Below are 23,159 nucleotides of genomic sequence, written 5' to 3'. Positions count from 1 at the left end.
CTGTCAAAAGCAAACAAATGCAATGCGTTTCATTGTTTAAATGTAGTGTTTAATCATTAGCATTGTTGCACTTATATAAATATATGTTTGGCAGTAGGAGGTTGTATTTTTCTTCATAGCACACATATAATTAATAATGATCTTAGTAGAATCATATTCATTCTATTTCCATAAACCATATTCCACTTTTTTTAATGCTGTTGCAACTTTGAAGGGTTGCTAAATGGATGGCTGTAAGTCAAAGACTACCTGTTTAACTTCTTAATGGTTTATGCTCCAGGAGACTCAACATCGCCACTTATAGATAATTGGAATGATGTTACTTGATTTCTTCAATACTGATCAAGGGATTTTTTTTAAAAAAAAAATCAGAAATCAAAATCGTTTTATAGACCAGTACAATCTGCCTCCTGAACTACTCTCTGTTTTTACTTTGACTATATAAAGTCAGTGCCAGTCTACACTATTAATTCTTTCACCATCTCTTATTTTTAAGGTTTGTGCCATCCGATGAAAAGAAAAAGCAAGGCTGTCAGCGAGAGAACGAAACTTTAATACAAAGAAGGAAAGACCAAATGCAGCCTGGTGGAACCACAGTCAGTGTCACGGTGCCGTATCGTGTAGTTGATCAGCCTCTTAAACTCATGCCTCAAGACTGGTAAGAGAGAGAGCGTTTTGTTGCAATTGGTGTTGTCTTCCGCAACCAAATCTAAAATCAACACAGTTGCAAGTAATGTATTCTTAGTCATTGTTTTACTTTTGATGCAGAGCCATCGGCTACCTCCTTACAGGCATAATTTGTTCACAGTTACGATGGTACTGAAAGGTCATTTGAATTCAGTCGTCACATAAATGGCCATCACAGCATCCCTGTGGTCACGTGACCAAAATTCAGGCATTTGGCAAAGAGCATGTGTTTACGACACAAGCAATAGTGGTGAATATCTGTGGCTCGAGTGTAGGAGGATGGTGAATGCTCATTCTCCGTGTTGTGTCCCGGCCTTCGCAGAAACAAGAATCAGACTCCACACAGGGAAAAGCCGCTTTTGAATTAAAGGCATTAAAATCCAGGCAAAAGCCCTGAAGCCATTGGTCTTATCAGCTTGTCACGATAATTGCAAGGCTGGGATGCAAGTTAAGTCAGTTCCAATGAACAGACCTCGGTCCTGGCAAGGCCGTCTTCGTCCCACGAAACACAATGAGCAACATCTCCAGAAAAGCCAACGGTTGTCTGAGCCAAGATGGCCCCAGTGGTTATAGTGCAGCACAGCAGGCTACTTCAGCTGACTGCTAACTGCAGTTCGGCAGTTCGATTCCCCTTGGCTCAAGGTTGGCTCAGCCTTCCATCCTTCCGGGGTGGGTAAAATGAGGACTCAGATTGTTGGGGGCAATAAGCTGACTTTGCAAAACTGCTTAGAGAGGGCTGTAAAAACACTGTGAAGTGGTATATAAGTCTAAGTGCTATTGCTATTGTCTGCTAAGACCCACTCCCCTTCCTTCTATTTATTCCCGAGGCAGGGAGGGGCCATCCAGCATCCACGCTTCTTTTGTTTCCTGAGTTGACTCCTTGTCCTCTGTTGTTCACCTTTCCTATTTGCTCTGTGTCTCTGGAACAGGCCCCAGCTGTTCCTCCTCCTCACTCATTCCTGACTCCAAAGGCAGCTGCCTCTCTGGGGGCTGGGAAATACCGGATGGCCCTGGCTCTATCTCTGTCTCCAGATCCTGAGCATCCACCAGAGCCTTCCAGAGGCTCCAGAACTGAGCCAAGTTCTTCCCCAACCTTCTCATCATCCGAGTCTGCCGCCAGCTCCGCTGGCAGGCCACAAGACTCCGAGCTTCTGGATTGGTTTCCAGATGTTTCATTATCAGGTTAGGTAACATCTTCAGCAGAGATTTATGACTCTGTGAGTGACCCAGAATTATGTGATCACCATTTGTGACCTTCCCAGTGGGCTTCTGACAAAGCAGTAGTAGACTTATAGCAGTAGACTTATATACCGCTTCATAGGCCTTTCAGGCCTCTCTAAGCGGTTTACAGAGAGTCAGCATATTGCCCCCAACAATCTGGGTCCTCATTTTACCCACCTCGGAAGGATGGAAGGCTGAGTCAACCCTGAGCCGGTGAGATTTGAACCGCTGACCTGCTGATCTAGCAGTAGCCTGCAGTGCTGCATTTAACCACTGCGCCACCTTGGCTCAAAGTCAATGAGGGAAGCCAAATATCCTTATTCACTGTATGATTCACTTAATAATAAAAAAGAGTCATAAAATTGGGCACCATTCACTTACACCCCTTAGTTTCCATTCCTAATTATGGTTGTAAGGGAAGAACTTCCAATAATACTGATTTCTTATACTTGGAACCTCGGTGAACATCAACTGGAACATGGCTCAGTTAAAAGCATGGTAAAGAATTGCATAGTAAACTTTGAGCTTTATAGGAATCTAGCTTAAATATATGGGGAAAAATATTTACAAGTAATATGGCATTTTTTGGCTTTCTTTGAGTTAGTAGAACCTGTCCCTGAATTCCCAGCTAACTGGCAAAAGGAAAGTTGAGTTCTCTTTCCCCAAATTACAGAATACATTGCATTGCATTTTTGCAGTAGCTCCAAAAAAGTAGTTTTCTGCTCATCATTTCACTACTCAATACTTTCTTTTCGTAATGATTTACCTATAATATTTTTATTCTAGCCATCAAGGAAAAATATTTCAAAGTGATTCACAAAAAAAAAGAAAACAATTCATTTATCATCTGAATTAAGATTATAAATTTATCTGTGGGAGGTTTTTTGTTTGTTTTCTGGTTTCAAAGAAGGTATTGAGCCAGTGGTTTCATCTTTAATATTCTCAAATGTAACAAAACGAGGATACCTTTGAATAAGTACACTTAATTATGAACAAAACATTTTGGTTTGAAACAGTAACAAAAAAAATTAATGTTTCTAGGGTAATAGTTTTGTTCTTTCTCTTAATCCATTACTGAAGTTTTTTGTGACTGAAACCTGAGTGCTTCACTCTCTCTCTCTCTCTCTCTTTATTATCTGTATTTTAGGGATCGGGTGGTGGCTGTGTTTGTCCAGGGTCCCGCCTGGCAATTCAAGGGCTGGCCATGGTTACTACCTGACGGATCACCTGTGGATATTTTTGCAAAAAGTGAGGTTTTTACTTAGATGTAATTTTATGCAGTGTATTCATTCATAAATTATCTTTATTTTATTATGTCTTGATGTTAAAGTCTGGTGCTACTGTCAAAGCTGATGTGGTCTCATTAAATATTCAGTTAGTTAGCAAACCCAGCTTGCAGTCCAGCTTCTATTTATTTATTTATTGTGTTTATATTGTACCTTACTTCTATGAGTGCAAGGAAGTGTACATGACCCTCCTTTAAAAACATTGTGAGGTAAATTGGGCTCAGAGAGACTGGCCCAGAGCCATCTGGGAAGCATCTATGACTGACCTTGAATTTTAACCTAGCTATTGAATGCAATAGAACCAATCAGATTGAGAATTGAGAAGTCAGGCTAAGAACTGGAAAAAGAACCAAGATGTAAGTAACCTCTGTGGGGTTTTCCCACTGCTTATCATAACGCAAGAAATCATTCTTGGAAACAGGAACACAGACGGTTGAAATGATAATAATGTAAATATTATCTCCAAACCAGTTCATAGGTTTGCTGCTAGAAATATGTAGCTCTTGACCTTCAAAAATGAAATCAAATGTTAATAAAGATAAACTGCTTCTTTCTAATATGAAGACTAACAGGGTTTTAAAGCATGTTTACCTATATCAAATTACAAGATTTATTGTAGACTGACATCTTTAAAAAATAAGAAAAAGAAGAGGAAATCATTTAAAAAAGCAATCCCCTGAAAGAGGAACCAAAGCAGTGGAGATCTCAAACAAAATTTCTTTATTGAAATACCCTAAAAGAATCAAACATGGAAGACCCTCAACTGTAGATGGCCAAAGAATTATACAATAGGTAGAAAAGATTCATGAGCAATCATGAAGAACCCCAACTCTGCATCAGTCATAAGACAATCATCAAATCTAACCTTGAAGCTTCAGGTTTTCTGTGAACGCTACATTTTTTAACCCAACAGTTGACATTGTTATTAATTATAATATACCCTTTTCATATTTCTTCACAAAATGCAAGTCTCTACCTTGTTACCTGCCTTCTCCTTTATTTCTCGGAGTCATTTGAAACTGAATTACAATATCAAAGGGCATTCTGAATCCCAACAAACTTTCTTAGTTCTATACAATCTTCTACTCATCCCAGGAAATACGATTTAAACATAAGCATTAAATTCTTAACTATGAAAATCTGCTTTTATAGACTTTTAACTTCGCAAGGATTACAATGAGATGCAAGAAGTCTAAATGCATTGTACAACTCTTTGGTTAGATCACATCTGCAGTATCTCACATCAGCATTTATGATAGCCAAAATCCTCTCCTAGGCCAGAGGTCTGCAGCTTTTGATCTTTAATCCCTCCATTTGTGGACTCTGCACTGTGTGCTCCTATAAAAATAATTTATTTTATCCCATTAGTCCACAGATGTTTGTGAGGAAGTTAACATTTGGAATGGAAACTTTTATATTTTGGCATTTTAACCAACATAAATGTTTTATTTGAATGCCATTTTAAAGGTCTAGTCACAATCACATGTTAATGCAAGTCTGTTGAACTTGAAGATCACTTTTGTGGATGGATTCTTATTCACAAAACGTTCCGTACTGAGAACATCTTTTTGATATTCGTAGATTTATTTGTTAAGTGCATACATTCGCCATTTAGATATAGGTAATATACTGTAAGTATATTTAATGTACTTCCTTTTTAAAGGAAAATTGGTGTCTAGAATATGAGATTAGACTTTTAACAAAATCGCTTAGAATATTCTTAATACACAAAGTTGATATATTTAATTTAAATTTTGAATGGAAAAAAAACCACTTTTCCTATATCTGCTACCAGATATAATGCTCCCAGGTGGTGTGTGTGTGTGTGTGTGTGTGTGTGTGTGTGTGTGTGTACAGTATATGTACAGTATATATAATGAAATACTTTGTCTTGATGGTTTGAATTCACAAGTAATATACTGTAGTGCGTTTTTGCTATTTAATACATTTTCCCATTTGGGTCGGATCCATCTCACAAATGTCAGTTGTGGGAGCTCTGTAAGCACAATTCTACTCAGAACAGTCCCATTACTGGAAAGAAGAGGCTGGCAATCTTTGACTATTTCTTCCTCCACCTTTGGATTATAACCATATTATTCAAATGTTTCTTGACTGATGTTGCTGTTTTCTGTACCAATAGTTCTCAATTGGTTATATGAGAATGTGAAATATAGCCATGTAAATTAGGAGTCTTTATATTGTTGATGAATATTAGTGTTAGGTTTTTTTTTTATTTCTTAGATGCTCAAGGTTGCATTCGTAGCATGTATCCCAAAATTTTATTAAAACAATCCTATGAAGCAAGTTGGGCTGAGAGAAAGTAACTAACTCAAAGTCAGTTAATACCGTATTTTTGGAGTATAAGACGCACCTTTTTCCCTCAAAAAAGAGGCTGAAAATTTGGGTGCGTCTTGTACATTGAATACAGCATTTTTTGCCTCCCCAAACCCCACCCCCTTCACCAAAATGACTGTGCATAGCCTTTAGGAGGCTTTCAGAGTGCTCCTGGGGGCTGGGGAGGGCAGAAATGAGCAAAAAATGGGCCATTTTTTTTGCTCAATTCCCCACTACCACCACCAGGAACACTATAAGCCTCCTAAAGGCTATGCATGCCCTTTTTTGACAAGAAAATGTGCCGTTTTTTGCTCCCCCCCCCCAAGCATTCCTCAAGCCTCCTATTCATGCCCCTTTTTGGGGAGATCTTCAGAGTGCAAAAACTTTTTTAAATTTACTTCTTTAAAATCTTGGTGCATCTTATACTCCGAAAAATACAGTAAATTTGCATAGTTAAGAGTGGACCTTGCTCCTCCTGCTCTTAGATGAACATCTTAACTACCAAGGGAAACATAGGAATTGATCATGTAATTGATAATCAATGAAGATGAAGAAATTACATGATCAATTCCTATGTTTCCCTTGGTAGTTAAGCTGTTCATCTAAAGCAGCAGAGGCAAACAACCTCTGATTATGTTTGATTCATCAATAATTCAGTTAATATTAATAAAAATGTTTAGAATTTGATTGACTAAAATGTTGTCCACAGTTGAGCAGGTGAGCATGTAACTTCTACTTCCAGGTAAAAATCTCAACTGCCTGTAACAAATGTCATGATAAAAGACAGCCCAAAAAACAAAGGAATACTTCTTTATGAAAAGATGAAATAAAAATAAGCCACAAAGAATAATCCCGTAAGAAGCAAACAGACAATTCTAAAAACCCAGATGTAGGAATTGGAGTTGGGACTATTTCACAAAGAGTTGAAGTCTTTGTAGGGGCCTTTTGTTTTATTTTTAATCTGACAAAGACAAATGTTATCTTCTCAGAAATTAATAGCTTAACCATTAAGTAAGTAAGCTTAAGCTTTGAATATCTCCAGTCTTATTCCTCTGTGTCACCCTTTACATCAAGCTGGCCTTTGGAACAATGTGAAAAGCATTCCTCTGTGGGCTATAATGAACTATCAGGATTCAAGTGAAATGGAAGTACCAGACATTGAGATAGCCAGAAATGTCCATGTTACATAAATGGAACTTCTATTCAAGTCTGGTTGCATTCTCAAGTGATACCAGCACAGTGTCCTATTTACTCTGTCGTAATTCTTAAAAATGTATTTGGGTTTGGGAAATTATTGGTTCATTTTTCTGCCTTCTCTCTCATACAGTTAAAGCCTTTCATCTTAAGTATGATGAGGTTCGCCTAGATCCAAACGTCCAGAAATGGGATGTGACACTTTTAGAACTCAGTTATCATAAACGGCACTTGGACAGACCAGTCTTCCTGCGTTTCTGGGAAACATTGGACAGGTAAATATCCATTTGAAAGGGAAAGATACATGCGCGCTAGTCGTTCCCGGCTCTAGGGGCATTGCTCATTTCTGTTTCTAAGCCGAAGAACCAGCGCGGTCTGAAGACGTCCCCGTGGTCATGTGGCCAGCATGACTAAACGGCGCACAGAACACTGTTACCTTCCCACCAAGGGTGTTTCCTATTTTTCTACTGGTATTTTTTACGTGTTTTTGAACTGCTAGGTTGGCAGAAGCTGGGACAAGTAACAGGAGCTCACTCCGTTACACGACGCTAGGGAATCAAAACACCGAACTGCCAACCTTTCTGATTGACAAGCTCAGCATCTTAGCCACTGAGCTACTGCGTCCCTTAATACAACTGTATTGTTATCTAAAGATCAGGAATCACTATTCAGATAAGAAAAGTCTTTATAAACTGTATATAAAAGCTGTGTTTTATTGCAACCCAGATTCATTATGGAGTCAGGTGACTTTATACATATATAAAATAAAAATGACACATTGGATTTTTTAATCCTGTATAAATTTAAATTATATAAATTATTATATATTTTATATAATATATTAACCTCCCAGAGTTATTTGGCAGAGCGAGATGGGTTACGTAATAAAGAAATAAATTTCAATATTTTGTAACTTCTAACACTCTACTTTAAAATTTATTATATGATTTTCTCCCTTAGTCCTTGTTTTAATGTCATTTGCAATACATATTATGAATTAATTCACTATGTGTATACATTTCATTAATAAGTTAGTATAGCATGAGGACTGCTCTAGAATGCTGCCTGCTTTATCAGGTTATTTACAAGTGCATTATATTGAGTTTCCATTTTTAAAAATAGTGGATCTCCACTCCATCATACTCTATATACAAAACTCTCCTATGTTTTCCCCCTTAATATAAAAAATGTCATGATAAAAACAAATGTACACTAGTTTGACTAGTTTTGGAAAACATAATACTAGTTCCCCGTCCTTTTCCAAAAATAATTTTAATCCAGAGAATCCCAGTCTATCTATATCTCTTTGATGAATTTGTTTAGCCATTAAGATTGGTCTCACAAAGGTGATTGTAAATTGGATTTTCTATTCTGGAATACTAGATTTCCCTTCCTAGAGACCCAGGTGCAATTTCATTTAAGTGACAAATGGATATATTGTTTTTGTGCGAGGTAGTTGTGGTCAGTCTCTAGTTTATTAACCACTTTGAGATTATTGGTTGAAGAACTGTACAAATATTATTAAATAAGTAGACCACCAATAAAAACAATAGAAGTTATGAAGTTAAATGGAAATTAAAAATAAATTTGTTGGGAAATAAAAGTCTTCTGTTGTAGAAAGTTCAACAAAGCATTTCTAAACAATATGCTAGGAAGCATGAAGATTTTTTTTTTCCCTTCTCTTCAATTGTGTCCGATTCTCAGCTTGGATGAGTCCCTATAATTTTCTTTGCAAGGTTTTTCAGAAGCTGTTTGCTTGTTTTCTTAGGGCTGAGAGAAAGGGACTGGTAGACACTCTTGGTTTCTAGCCTGATGCCTTAGTCACTATACACTATACTGGTTTTCAAAATGGATGATACTTAAATGTAATTATATTGCTTCTTTCCTCGCACAAATGGATATACTTTCTTGATTTTATCATTTTAATTGAATTGTGTTTTGAATTCTATAGATCATTTTTACCTTTTGAAAATTCATGCTTCTATTTGCAAATTTATGTAGGCAGCAGCGATGATAATATGGATTTTCTCTCCTTTATGTTGCAGGTATATGGTCAAGCATAAATCCCACTTAAGATTCTGAATTCTAGACTGCCATTTCATTTTGAAAACTCTTGTGATCCAGAAAGGAAAGAAAATCCCCTGTCAGCATTTGTGAAGAAGATTATTACAGAGAAAGAAGAAGTCATAATTCAACCTTTTATAAAACGTTGTTGGATCACCACGTTACAATGAAAGCCAACAGTTCTTCTCTATAACAAGCAAGGGATTTTGCTTAAAACTATTTTTTAATAACATAATAAGCCTTTTAGCCTGCAATTCAAATTGTATATTTTGATAGCAGCCATTTCTTTCCCATTTTGTTAAATTAGCAAACTTTTTACAATTACTTTTTTGTTCAATAGAATATAGGTTGATTTTCATGGAAGGTTACAAACTTATATGTGTATGTATATATAGAAATAGAGATGGATGTTCTAAACTACTTCGCTTCTAAGCATAGTTCTTGGTTCTTTGATTTATTGTTTCATTCGTGAAAAACATTTTGTTTTTATTGGTATTATCTTCTAGTCTAAAGAACTCTAGGAACTGAGCTAAGTGAAGATTGCTTTAGCTTAAACAGATTGTCAACCTGTATATGTATATTGTATATTCTTTCTGTCTTTGAAAAAAAAGGGAAAGGGAAAAAGAAAACTTTTCTTATGATGATAATTTACCAAAACTGTAAAAAGAGTCATTATGAGTACATTTGAAGTGCAACATTTTCCATGCAAATATTTTTTTTTTTTAATTGTGTCTTCTTATGACCCCCATTTTGAAGTATATATGAAATGCTGTATAGACATTCTATTTGGGGCAACTGGGATTTTTAAAAATCAGAATTGGCAAAATCTATTCTTCTAATCCCAGAAGTTAACTGGTTTTTACCATTGGTAGGTATTACTACATTATTTTAACTCTATGAGAACCAGACGTGACTCCATAGAAGGAGCACATTTTACTGTACACCCAATCATTATCAACATGTTTCTTTCCAGATTTAGCACTGGTATAAAAAGAAGATGCAGCAGGAACTTTCCTTCTCAGGTTGTAAATCTGGTTATAAGGCAGGATCTTGCTCAATGTAATATCTCAATTGCAGGGAAAATGTAGATTCTCGCCCATTACAATAACGACTGCTCAGCATTTCCATTAAAAAAAATCAGTAACCAAAGAACATGTTTTACTTGATCAAGGAAGGAGCACAAGAGAGTAAGAAAATGTTATTTCTGTGTGTTTGTATTTTATAATATAGTTGCAGAATGCTGCATACGAGTCCACAGACAGAATTAACCTAATTGTTTACTTTGACCTGGATTTGGAGGGGGGGAATAATTTGGAGGGGGGGGGTTGAACCATGTTTTTATGCTGAGCATCTGACTAAAGTAAAATATTCTATATATTCTTCTTTAGTTTTGCTTTAGATCATTCTCTAAATGGTTTATCATGTAACATTTCCTAATGAAATGTGAACTTTTTAAATTTTTTCCTTCTAATGATTTTTAGGATATTCTGAATTCTTTTCATATTTATTTCTGGTACACTGAGACTGTGATTTCAATTTTATTGTAGTTACGGCAAGAATAAAGTTTTCAGCTTTTCAGGAAGGTTTTTCTGTTATGAGAATCCACAGTAATAGTATTTTTGAAAGTAAATCACTACAAAACTAGATAGGTGTACTACAACAGGAATGCAACATGTCTTCAATATAAAGGGGGGCTTCAGAAATCAAATTTAATACTGAATCTTCCAACACTTTTTTAGCACTATGAAGAACTAAAATTGCTCTTATCTTTAAATGTTGGAGTACAATAAAAACAGTTGTACAATGTGGAAAAAACTATAATGTGATGGTTTTAACATTTCATACAACTGTAATTTGAAAAACTGTCACTCCTGTGGATAGAAATTCAAAAGACTATAGTTTAAAGATGTTATTTTTCAGAGTGCTATTGGATCTTATTGTGTGAAGTAGTGTGTTACTTCATTGGAAAGGCAGATCCATCTAAGAATCACTTCTACTTCTGTAGCTTGTGATCAGAATGAATAGGGTAAACAGTACACACCCACGAGTCATTTAATCTCATTGTTTTTGAGAAAGAAGTGGCAGGTGTAACTCCTAAGTCTCTATTCAAAACTACTCAAGTGCAAAGCCTTGTTGCATATAATGCATGCTGTAATAAGTACACAGGAATCAGTATTAGAAGATGAGGTGATAGCATAGTTCAATTAACTATTGTAGCTAAGGAGAGACATAATTCAAGCTTGTTCTGACTCTGAAAACTAGAAAGCTTTATGCTGTATGAATTTCTTAAGAGATATCTGATGGCTCCTAGTTAGAATCTGAATGCCACAATGGATGAACCCTTAATTTAATCCGGTAGGACCATACGTACCCTCCCATAGCAAATAAATGTCTGCGCGTGCACAAGAGGGGACTTTTTCTCTTGACATAAATTATGATGGGAGAAGCCTGCTTACAATTGAATTTGTTCATAGCCCCTATTTTCCTATTATTTCAGTTAGTATAAAACAAATGGCTGATTCAGATCAGGCTATTATACATTCTTCCTTTAATTTCTCTCTCTCTTTGAGAATGAGTGATAGCCTTTGCCACTCACTGAAATGTGTGTAAATGTGTGTGTGTGTGTGTGTGTAGTGGCCCATGTGATATGAAATAATGTTGTGCAGTTGCAATCAATACCAATCCTTTGATGCAGTAAGCCAGTTATTCATGCAGGTAGGTTATCATAGGTTAAATGTGTTAACGCAGTTCTACATTTGTTGGAAATTGTTCTTCATTATTAAAAAATCATTAAAAAGTAAAATAAGGTGGGAGAGGTTCTTCACACAAATAGCAATAGCACTTACAAGTGAAACTCGAAAAATTAGAATATCGTGCAAAAGTTCATTTATTTCAGTAAAGCAATTTAAAAGGTGAAACTAATATATATGAGATAAGACTCATTACATGCAAAGCAAGATAGTTCAAGCCGTGATTTGTCATAATTGTGATGATTATGGCTTACAGCTCATGAAAACCCCAAATCCACCATCTCAGAAAATTAGAATATTACATGCAATCAATAAAACAAGGATTGTATATAGAACAATATCAGACCTCTGAAAAGTAAAAGCATGCATATGTATTCAGTTCTTGGTTTGAGCCCCTTTTGCAGCAATTACTGCCTCAATGGGGCATGGCATGGAAGCTATCAGCCTGTGGCACTGCTAAGGTGTTATGGAAGACCAGGATGCTTCAATAGCGGCCTTCAGCTCTTCTGCATTGTTCTGTCTCATGTCTCATCTTTCTCTTGGCAATGCCCCATAGATTCTCTATGGGGTTCAGGTTAGGCAAGTTTGCTGGCCAATCAAGCACAGTAATCCCACGGTCATTGAACCAGGTTTTGGTGCTTTTGGCAAAAGTTGCTCTCATCAGAAAAGAGGACTTTGGACCAAGGAGCAACAGGACCTCTGTGTTTCATTAAGACCAGGGTCAACACAGCCATCTACCAGGAGATTTTGGAGCACTTCATGCTTCCTTCCGCAGATGAGCATTATGGGGATGCTGACTTCATTTTCCAGCTGCCCACACTGCCAAAAGCACCAAAACCTGGTTCAATGACCGTGGGATTACTGTGCTTGATTGGCATCTTACAATACAATAAAGAGACTAATATAAACAATTGGAAACATTAAAATTAACAGGAATTAAATAGAACTACGAAGCAAGTACACAAGTGGTATGGAGATAGAATCTTCTCTCTTACTCTCTCAGCCACTCCCAGGCCAATCCCAGAGCTTTGAGACCCTTCATATTTCCATAGAAGAGTTTTCATTTTGTGCACTGGACAGGAGTTCCCAGTCAGGGACTCATTTGGCTGAGTTATCTGAAGTTCTTTTAGTCTTTCAATCTCTTCTGATTCTGGTTCCAAAAGAAGAAACATACAAAATCCACGTTCAAGCCTTTCCTTCATATGAACCCATAAAGTTCCCACTTGTCCTCTCCAATTTAAAAACATTCCAAATTCTAATACGACTTATCAATGACATAAAAATCCCATCCAACAAGGCCCGTTTTTATTTAAATTTCAGCTTATAGATTGATAATACACCTATCAGTAGTTGAGATCGGGGCAAATTTCCAATCTTAATATTCAATTTTACACACCTGATTTTGTTACACTTCTAAATTGTAAGTGATGTGATGCAACTGATTCTCACAGAAATCTCTGTAGGGATCACTGTTCTGTAAAAATTCGACAAAGTGGGGGAAACACACAAAACATTTCTAGAATTCTTTTTTTAACTCTTGCCCAGCGATAACTATAATAGGAAGCATCTTTTTTCTGTTTACTAAGTTGTGTGTGTGTGTGGTCTTTCTGCTTTCCCCTTGTGACGCATCTGATATATTGGTGTGTATATGAGCAACTGGAAGCAGAAGGCAAGCTGAAATTCCTCACTCTGCGTAACATCACCAGGATTTGGAGAGGTAGGTAAGCTGGAACTGTCAGCCACTTTCCAAGCCCCTGGCTGTGTTTTTCCCCATAGTCCCAAGTCTCTTTTTTTTTTTTTAATTTGGCTGTTGCTTTGCTAACTTCTCCCATCATGCCACTTTTGTTCCCATTTTCTCTGTTTTGGAAAGTTACCCAGCTGATCAGCAGTCAGGACACACAATTTTCTCCACATCATTTCTTTCCAACGTTCCACTAGGTGAAAGAGAAAAAAAAGGGGGGGTGCTATGGAATTCAGTTTTATGGATATTTTAGAGGTTTACCTGAAAGGTATTTTATGTATTCAATGTAAATGGATAATTTCTCTACAGAAATATTAATCAGTTTAGTAGAACACACAGATCGTATTAAATTTACTTCGCCAAAATTAGGAGATCGGCCTGTGGCTTCTACTACCCATGGGTGTATAACGCACAGAAGGGAGGGAGGAAAGGCCAGCTCCAAAACAGTATGTAACAAAATGTGCACCCCAACCAATGCTGAGTTGCAACCCAAGATGCAAATGTGCATCCGGATGTTATGCAAAATGGTAAAATGTGCCATCCTGGAGTCCTGCAAGAGCCGAAAGATCTGGCTCTGCCAATTGGGACCAGAGGAAAGAATCCCATGCTGGATGTGGCTGGCTAGACTGATGGTAGACCTTCCACACCCACCCACTTTAGCCCCCGATCTTCACCCAGCCATCTTTTTGCTTATCATATTGATGCATTGTTCTCATTGTGCTCCTTGGTCATTATTGTTGTATTGTTATTTTTGTTTACACTCTTCATTTTTCTTTTTTCTTTTTTACTGTAAACCGCCTAGAGTAGCCCCATAGTGAGATAGGTCTCAAATAAATGTAATAAATAACAAATAGCCGTAGCAATTGGGACGGCGGGAATTGTCATCACTAGGGGATGAGATCACACAACGTGCTTTGTGACCTAACTGCTTAGTGACCGCAATCTTTACTCCAAATTGCCATTGTAACCCAAGGATTTCCCATAGATGAGTCAAGTGATGTTTATTTGCAGAGTTTGGGAAGACTTCTGTACCAGGTCTTGGGCTTCTCTTGAGTTTCTGTTGAAAGATCTGATGGGTCAGGTTAGGGAATCAATCACCATGGGGGTAATCTATGTAGTCGCTAAGAGGTGGTGCTGACTTGATGACATGTAATCAGTTGAACTATATAGTCTCCAAACAGCATTTATCCGTGTCAAGAAATCTTTTGAGTTTAGACACCTGCCTTTATTCTTATTTTTTTATATTCTTGTAGGAATGTAGAATGTATATATATTGAAACCGCTACAAGTCCACAAGGAATGAAGAATTGCAAACATTGGTTCAAGAATGATGTCATTGTCAGTTCACGCAAATAGCCATTTTGCCTTTGATATTCCTCTCCAGTTCAACCAATGCATAAAACACATGGATTGTTCTCTGTTGCAACCAAAAACCAAATTTTATGGTGCAGCTTCCCAGGCTCTTGCCCAGTGAAATATTTCTCCACTCGCTAACTCTCTCTGTACACAAAACAGAAGCTGCCTAAAATTAATGGCTTAGATGGTGATTTTAAAATTTAATGTGGGGCTGTGCTCATTTTAATTCAGAAGCTATAACTAATGCCAAGCACTTTATTAAGGCAATGTGTTCATGAAAAATTAAATACCCCTGCTTGGAGGAATTGTTGGCCTAGCAGGGTTAAAGTTCACCCAGTATGCTAGTGGCAATTGTCAATGGTGCAAATATACCATGTAAATCAGATTTGGTAGATGTCAAATTCTGGCTATTCTAATGCCCTTATAATGAACACTGCAGATTTCATTAAAAATTGCAGCCATCAGCGGTGATTAGAATTTTTTCCCCTCCCCTGCTATTTACTTTGCTTCAAAAGACAATGTTACTCCAAAAGTAGCAAGAACCAGAAACAGAAGTGAATCCTCTGTTCACATTTTATAATGTTGGTTTTCCTCCTATAACAAGTTGTAAAGAAATTGTAAAGAAATAGAACATATATACAGTCAATCAATACGGTAAAAACAACTGTTCACCAAGCAATAGTTCCGTGATACGGTAGTTTAAATTCATCAAAATAATGCTTACAAATTAGTTCAAATAATATTTTAATCCATAAATGGAAGAGAAATTAATCATATTCCAAGGGGAATATGCAATTGCATATTTTATGAGCTGAAAACTTCATTTTCACTGCTTTTTTTGTATCAGCTAAAAGCCTTCACTGGTTATTCCAATAAACAGAAGAGGCATCTTTCCTTTTGTTAAGTTAAGATATTCAGTACGTATACATTCTGCCTTTCATCCTGCAACTTAAAAATCCCTCTGCACAATTTCTAGAGTGGCTGCTATGAAGCCAGTGACAGTAGTATAATAAGCACTGCATTAAATTAAACAATATAATAAAAGCCATATAGAAAATAAAAGCACAAAAGATAAGATTCAATCAAAAGAGAAGGTTTTTTTTTTTAAAAAAAATGGAAACATAAGGTGCACAAATCCAGCTCTTATAGTTGCTTGTATTTTAGAATATCACAATCCAGCACCAGAAAAATCATTGCTCTGTTCATTTTCAATAGCTTGCATTTCAGTTACTCCTCATTTCTTCCATTTATTTTTAGTGCAACTTGATATGAAATAACATTAGCTGGGTGTTGCGCGTGTGTGTATTAAAAATATAAATCACATCATAATTTACTGCTATTTTGGAGATAGATGTTACTTTCTTTTAATAAGTTAAGAAGACAAACCTCTTCTAACCTCTCCCATTGAAATCAATGGTGCTTAAATGAGCTTAATACGACCAAGATTGCAGCTGTCAATGTGGCTGAGCGTTCAAGGAAATGTGTGCATTTACCCCTAGCTTTGACGTCCTGCTAGAATGTTAACATCTTGAGGTTTACTGTGATTGAAACCCTGAAGTCTCCTTTAAAATTTGCAATAACTCAAAGACCTCAAGAGGCTGAGATGGAATAGGCGAAAAGAAATAAGAGCGTGGTATGAAAAATGTGAAATAAAGTTGTTTGAGAATCAAAGTATCCAAAAAAATTGGTTGCAGTAGCTTGAGGCAATTGTGGTTTCATGTAACTTGTTTTGGGATTTAAAGTTTATGGACAGATAGTCCTGTACTTATGACTACAATTGATACTGGAATCTCAATCCTTGAACAAAAGTCATTAAGTGAGAGACCCACCTAACTGCTTTTCTCAACAAACAAAATCTGGGCACTCCTAGTTGTGATCGTTAAATCATTAACTGATCCCAGGTCATTAAGCAGAGAAAATATCAGCCCCTGGCAGCCATTTCGCTCTCAAATGTTCCTTTGGCCCCACCGAGGGATTTCCTCCAGGCACAGAGGGGAAATCCTTTTGCAAAATGATTCTGGAGTGTTTGGCAACCAGTTGTAAATGGAAGCACGTTGTTAAGCACCCAAAATGCAGTCGTTTGACTGCGAAGGCACAGCACATTTTTCAGTGGCTAGCAGTGCTTTATGCGCCATAAAGCAGACACTTCAAGGCCATCATAACTTGAAACGTTGCTGTGTCTGAATTATCAACCCACTGAGCTCTTCTGTAGCACCTGTGATGAGCAGATGTTGTTGTTTGATGATGTTAAAGGCACCATCGGAAGATGTAAACTGTTCCAAGTAAAATTGTCTTTTGCAACTGATTGATGGTGAATTTCTCAATGTTGACGGTGTTCAAGTGATGCTCCAGATGTTTTGGGATTGCACCCAAGGCACCTAATTCCTATTGGTGCTACCTTTGCTTTCTTTTGCCACAGTCATTCTATTTACAGGTCTTTGCACCCGTTTTCACTCGTTCATTTCCCTCCATTTTGCTGTCTCTAGAGGCTGCAATATTCACTGTCCAGACTTTGTCTTTCTGATCAAGGATCCTTAAGCCTGTTATGTGGTAGATGTTTGTCTATTTGTATTATTTGTTTTATTAATTAGTAATAGTATTAGTAATACTAATAATGAACAATCTGAAACTTCAGGAAGTCATCAATGATGTGAAGAGTTTGGGGACCCCTGGTGTAGAGGATCTTGATGGTGTGATACAAGCTTTATTGCCAAAGCAACAAGGGATAAAACATTTGTTATGGTAATGGGCCAATATGTGTTAAAACTAAAATATTCAGAGAACTTTCAGAAGCTGCTCAAACAGAACTTCCCTGATTCCCCAACACCAGGTCCAGGGATTGGCACCTGTCTGCGGCATTCCAGAAACCAGTCCACGTAAACAGCAAAGCCCCGTCTTCAAGATACAGAAAGCCCAGAAAACCACACACACCTCTAGTCCATGGAAAAACCTTTCTCCATGGAACCCGTCCCTGATACCCAAAAGGTGGGAGCAGCTGCACTAAATTATAGGGAAAAGGAGATATAACACAGAATTGCAAGCTTCTGTTATAGTAGCCAATCTCAATAAAAATAAAAGTAGTTTTAGCTATCCCGTGCAACTGGTTTCTTGATCTGGTTTATCTAATGGGGTTGGTACAGTGTAGCTCAGGAAGGATAAAAAGTCATTTCAGATATTTAACAGAAATATCAATCCTGCTTCTGGATTCTTAAAATTTTAAGGGTCTTTAGCAGAAACAATTTCTGAAAAATTAGAACCCTAGAACCTGCATCAGTCAAAATTCATAGTTATAGAAAGCTTCATCCAATGTTGCATTAGTAAAAGAACATTCAATTTAATCACACAGGCAATACCTGTGCAATATATATATATGTATATACACACACACATATATATATGTGGAGGGAGGGAGAGATAGATTGATTTATTTTATTTAGTATAGAATTCAATGTAGTTTGAACTAAGTAATGGGATTAATTCGCTAACCATTTAGTAATTCAGGAACCTGGAAATTGAGTTATTTCCATAATTAAGTATATGTAAATACAGCCAGTGAAGTAGGATAGGCACATATTTTTCTCACGCACACAACTTTCAAGGAAGGTGCTGGTTTTCTTTTCTTTGGGGGTTGATGGGAAAAAGAATTCATTCTTGTTCAGTGTCAAAGCTTATTTAAATATTATTTAGATTTACTCAGCTGTCTTGTTGAGCACTGAAATCATAGAGTGTTCAGTATTTAAGCTTAACCCTGCAGTAGGGTGTTTTTTTATTTAATGGCATAGTTTTAGTTATAGTATACTTATCAGGATCTACCACTCATATTTATTAGTTGACTATCTCTTACTAATAGTCATTTAGCAAAGCCATGCAGATCTGGTACAAAAACCATATGAAAAACTATTTAAAGTAGTATCCTCACCCACCAATACAGGATCAGCTAAATTATGTTTTTGCCATTTTAAATGCAAGAGCTGTCCCATGGAATAGCATTTTCAAGGGAAAAGTAAATTAATGCTGTGCTTTTAGAGGCAGCTCATCGTAATTGCTTTTCTTGTGCAATAGTGGAAGTCATAAAACCTTTAATTGATATTGCAGCATTATTTGGAATGTCAGCCTCTTTCTAGTCCTTGCCTTCTGCTAAGCTGGGTGTTTCTGTTAATTCTTCAACTGAGCCAATTAATGCAAGTGATAGCGGTACATCTGGTGATAATCCTATTTGTGTTGGGTGAATATTCACTCCACATTTTCTCTAGGAACTGAAGTATTCATGGTAATCCTTTGGATTTGAAGAAGACATGCTATTGTGCAGTTCATCTGTGGACACGGAAGTGGTTCTAGAATCCCAACCTGGAAGTCTGGACTCTAACACAATGGGGGCATTTGAATTCCGTAGTTACTGTTGTAGTGTTATATTTTGTGACACTACTCATGGTTTTCTAACAGTTTTTGTCACAGTCTGTCTTCAGAACGAGTAGAGCAGTGTTTCTCAACCTTGGCGACTTTAAGTCCTGTGGACTTCAACTCCCAGAATCCCCCAGCCAGCGAGAGCTGGCTGGGGGATTCTGGGAGTTGAAGTCCACAGGACTTAAAGTCGCCAAGGTTGAGAAACCCTGTAGTAGAGACTTCATAGCACTTGGCTTACCAGCAGGTTCTGTCAGCACCCACAGCTTCTCCTTCCCTTGGATGGATGTCACAGTGGCATAAGGTTTCTTTCACAGCATCTTTCTAGCGCTTGCATTGACAACCTCATGGTCTCTTCCTTGACCAAAGTAAACAAAAGACCAACTGGGAAGGAATATGGTGATCATCCATTTTAATGATGTGTCTCACCCATGTCACCTGGGCTCTGATTATCAAGAACCCAATGCTGATAGGCACTGTGCCATCCAAAATTTACAGGTTGGAGAACACAGTCTTGCCAAGGATGGAGCAGCGAATTTGCATGTGAAATTTCTCCAGTTATTTGAGGTACATTTAATACTGATCTTAGGACCCACATTCATATGGAAGGAATAACCACAATTTGAAAGACTTTCCTCTTTGTGGAGATAACAAATGTTACACAGCATTTGAGTACGCAGCTACTTGGCTGATCTTGCTGATCTGGAAGTCAATTCCTTGTCCAAAGGCCCATCGCTTTAGATGATGCTTTCCAAGCAACTCTAACATTTGTTAGCTAGTGATTTTTGGTTCTACGGGCTTGGTATTTAGCATTCTAAGTGGTATATAATTCCTATCTAAATTAAACATCAATATAAAACAATATTGGGGGGGAAGGTAACAATTGTGCAAAATAAAACTAAAACAAAATAACCTTTTCCCCCAAGAGTATCACAATCAATGGACCAAAATTTAAAGCACTATATATCTATCAGATACTGCTGGACTGGAACAACATATTAGTCACACTAAAGAAAAAATGAATGCAACTTTCCAAAGATCTTAATGTGGCTTATGATTAACAGTCTTGAGTATCTTTTAGATAGAAAGATGGGATAAAAGGAACGAATGAATCAAATGAATCAGTGATACATTCTTTCTGAGTTTTGTGGGGAAGGAAAAAGCTTTGAATATCCATAGTTCCCCTCAGAATTAAAATTCAGGGATGCACACACTACTTCCAGTCATTTCTTCGTTTTCACAAATAGCTCTTGGCTATGAATAGCAACTGAAACTCTGAAGATAACTAATAATTTTTGGGAAATCAGGAATAAAGCTAATTTCAGGAATTCAGTATAGTTGACTGAGCAAAAAGTTGTAATTAAGGTGTTCCAGAGAAATATGATTTGTGTTGTGGTGCTTAATTATCTATATACCGTGTTTCCCTGGAAATAAAACAGGGTCTTGTTTTCTTTTGGCTCTGGAAGTAAAGGCTTGGCCTTATTTTGGGGGCGGTCTTATTATTTATGAGGTGCCGGAGGCGGTGAGCATGGTCACCTTGTGGCTGCCTGCTGCTCTTTTTGTGGCCGCCATTAGCGGGATAGAAAGAGCACAGGGGCTGGGGTTGTGGGAGCAGCCATGTGGGGTGCATGAGGCATGTCCCCCCCTCCCTTTCCCCCTCCGGCCTCGCCTCACCTCATTTTGCTTGTGCAACCAACCAGTGGAAATGGAGAGGACGGGCTGCACATGCGCTTAAATATTTTCAGGGAGGGCTTATTTTGGGGGGAGGGCTTCTTTTAGTACATGTGCTCAACAGACTGATTGGGCTTATTATCCGGGGAGGTCTTATTTTCAGGAAAACAGGGTGTGTGTGCATGTGTGTGTGTGTTTGTGTGTGTATGCCTGAATCCTAAAGACTTTTGGTGGCTTACAATTAAAAGGGAGTGATAAGGGACAAAAATAAATAATGAATGTCCCTAAACTCAATATATAACCAAATAAATCTAAGCATTAAAGCACAATTCATTTGTTTCTTATCTCTTTTTACTTGACTGGAAGGCAGAGAAGACTTTGGACTGACTCATCTGTTCATCTCCTTTGAGAATAGATGTTTATTTTTTAGCCTTTGCCTTTCCAAAAACATTACAAATCTTAATAGGCTGTTGGGTACCAAGTTCAAAGCAACACTATGCCGAGCTGATTCTTATATGTTATAAATTGGCAAAACACAAAATATGCATGAGCTGAACATGAAGACACGCTTAAAGATTGCAAATAAACTCCTTACAGAGAATGTTTCATGAAAACTAATGCTGGCTAATGTTTGATCCAATCTGGGTTTGAGCAAACCATTCTATCAGGTGTTATGAACTGACTACACATGCAAAAATAAGAACATAATAACAGCATAACAAAATAAGTTCTCCACAGAGGTCAAGTATAGTAACAACACAAAGAAGATTGCAAGGCATTTTACCCATATGTTGATGGCATGTTGCTGAATTAAACTACATCTGAGGCAAATCCTGTTGGTCAGGAAGTGATGAAGCAAAAGCATAAAAGGAAATCAGCAGTAAAATGTAGTAAAAAGTCAACCTTGTTTCCATAGCATAGAAATAGTGTCCTGTGCAATTTCCTGCCTTCCAACTGAAAAAGTTCAAGTGTGCCTCTACATGTTCCCTCTCCTGAATATTCCCTGCAATAGTTTCTGTAATTGTCTTGTCATCACATCTGTTGCCAGGTGATGAAAACATGTTTTCGGTTGGGATTAGAAGAGAACAGTCCTTTCTATATTTTATACTCATACAATTTTCTGAGTCTGAATAAACTGTTATTCTCAAGGGTGTTCAAATGTCATGTTACTGCGACTGCCCCATGAAATGAAAAGTGGATTTGCCCTATACCTCATGAATGAAACTAGCTATTTCATTGGGAAAGAAATATATCCCTGGCTTGGAATAATTTCATGCTGATATATTATAGGGTTTCTCCAGCTTTCTCCAGGGAACACGCAGGTAAAGTGAGGAGTTTTATCAATACTCAAGTTTTTTTTTCTCGACCAGTCTGAGCAGGGTTTAAAAACTTATGGGGATCTTCAGACATTTTCAGGGTACCAAATGGAGGATGGTTCAAAAAAGGGTTGAGGAATAATCTGGCATCCGTATGTGTGTTTATGTTTTTCAACTGAGCTTTTGGGGAGCCTAATAATACGGGAGGAATATATTGGCAGGGAGGATTCACTTTATAGTTAATTATGGAGATCAAGGGAGTATTGTATCAGGCTGGTTGATGTAATTTACTGTTCATAAATAGGAAGCCAGAGATGACTGGTGGATAATGGATGTATGAGATTAATTTCGCTCCTGCTGAGGTGGTTGTATGCCTTTGGGGCTTAATTCACCAAATGGTATCCTTTCGCCTCTTTGTATGAGAAGAAAAAGGATGAATAGCTATCAGTGAAAGAGACATTTCAATCCAAATCCATTACTGTCAGCACACATATGATATAATAGCAACTCAGGTGGCTTTTTTCTCCCATTGCCCTCACCATAATGCAATTACCATTGTATGAGAGGAAGCTTGCAAACAATCCCCACTGTGTATTCCCCGTGGCATGTCTAAACGCCTTTGCTGAAACTACCTGAATGCACGTGCCAGATAGTTTGAAACCTGGACATCTTTAGAACATACATTTGTATGTCTCCCTTACAACTGTGAAGTTGTGAAATTGATGGCGAGAGGAACTTTAACCATCATTTTTAGTAAGCCTTTGTTAGTAGCTTTGGGTAGGAATGAAATTTAAAATTTAAAAAGATTTGAACTTGGCTGGTTTTTTATATCTTTATGAGTCCTGATCACAGATGGTGGGATCATTGAATGTCACTGCTAACCCGTCTGACTTCAGAATCTGGCATTTATTTATCTGGCTGGCTGGCTGAGATTTCAATCCTGTACACACTATGCTGACAATTATCCCTGTGGAAATCAAGGCACAGAATTGTTTTGAAAAACAATAAAAGAGATGAGCAAAATTGTATTTAATGAATAAGCTGACCATACATGGTTTTCATAAGGAGGAATGCTTCAGCAATTTTGAAAGCTGGGACTCTCCTTTAATTATAACAATAGCACCGCAAGGGAACAAGG

At 37.3% G+C, this 23,159-nt stretch overlaps 1 protein-coding gene across 1 annotated transcript in view; it reads left to right on the top strand.

The window, feature by feature from the left end:
• The window catches only part of CDC73 (cell division cycle 73), a 93,838-nt gene extending 83,433 nt beyond the window's left edge, over positions 1 to 10,405 (top strand). Inside the window, exons 14-17 of the mRNA XM_032226614.1 lie at positions 497 to 658; positions 3,056 to 3,156; positions 6,856 to 6,997; positions 8,768 to 10,405. Coding sequence (XP_032082505.1) covers positions 497 to 658; positions 3,056 to 3,156; positions 6,856 to 6,997; positions 8,768 to 8,804 — 442 coding nt within the window. The 3' untranslated portion in view covers positions 8,805 to 10,405. The remainder of the gene's footprint in view (positions 1 to 496; positions 659 to 3,055; positions 3,157 to 6,855; positions 6,998 to 8,767) is intronic.
• Positions 10,406 to 23,159: the final 12,754 nt, after the last annotated feature.

This window comes from Thamnophis elegans, chromosome 11 (genome assembly GCF_009769535.1).
Source record: "Thamnophis elegans isolate rThaEle1 chromosome 11, rThaEle1.pri, whole genome shotgun sequence".
NCBI classification, from domain to species: domain Eukaryota; kingdom Metazoa; phylum Chordata; class Lepidosauria; order Squamata; family Colubridae; genus Thamnophis; species Thamnophis elegans.
Note: the sequence above shows the minus strand (reverse complement) of the source record. Positions and strands in the feature narration are given on the sequence as shown.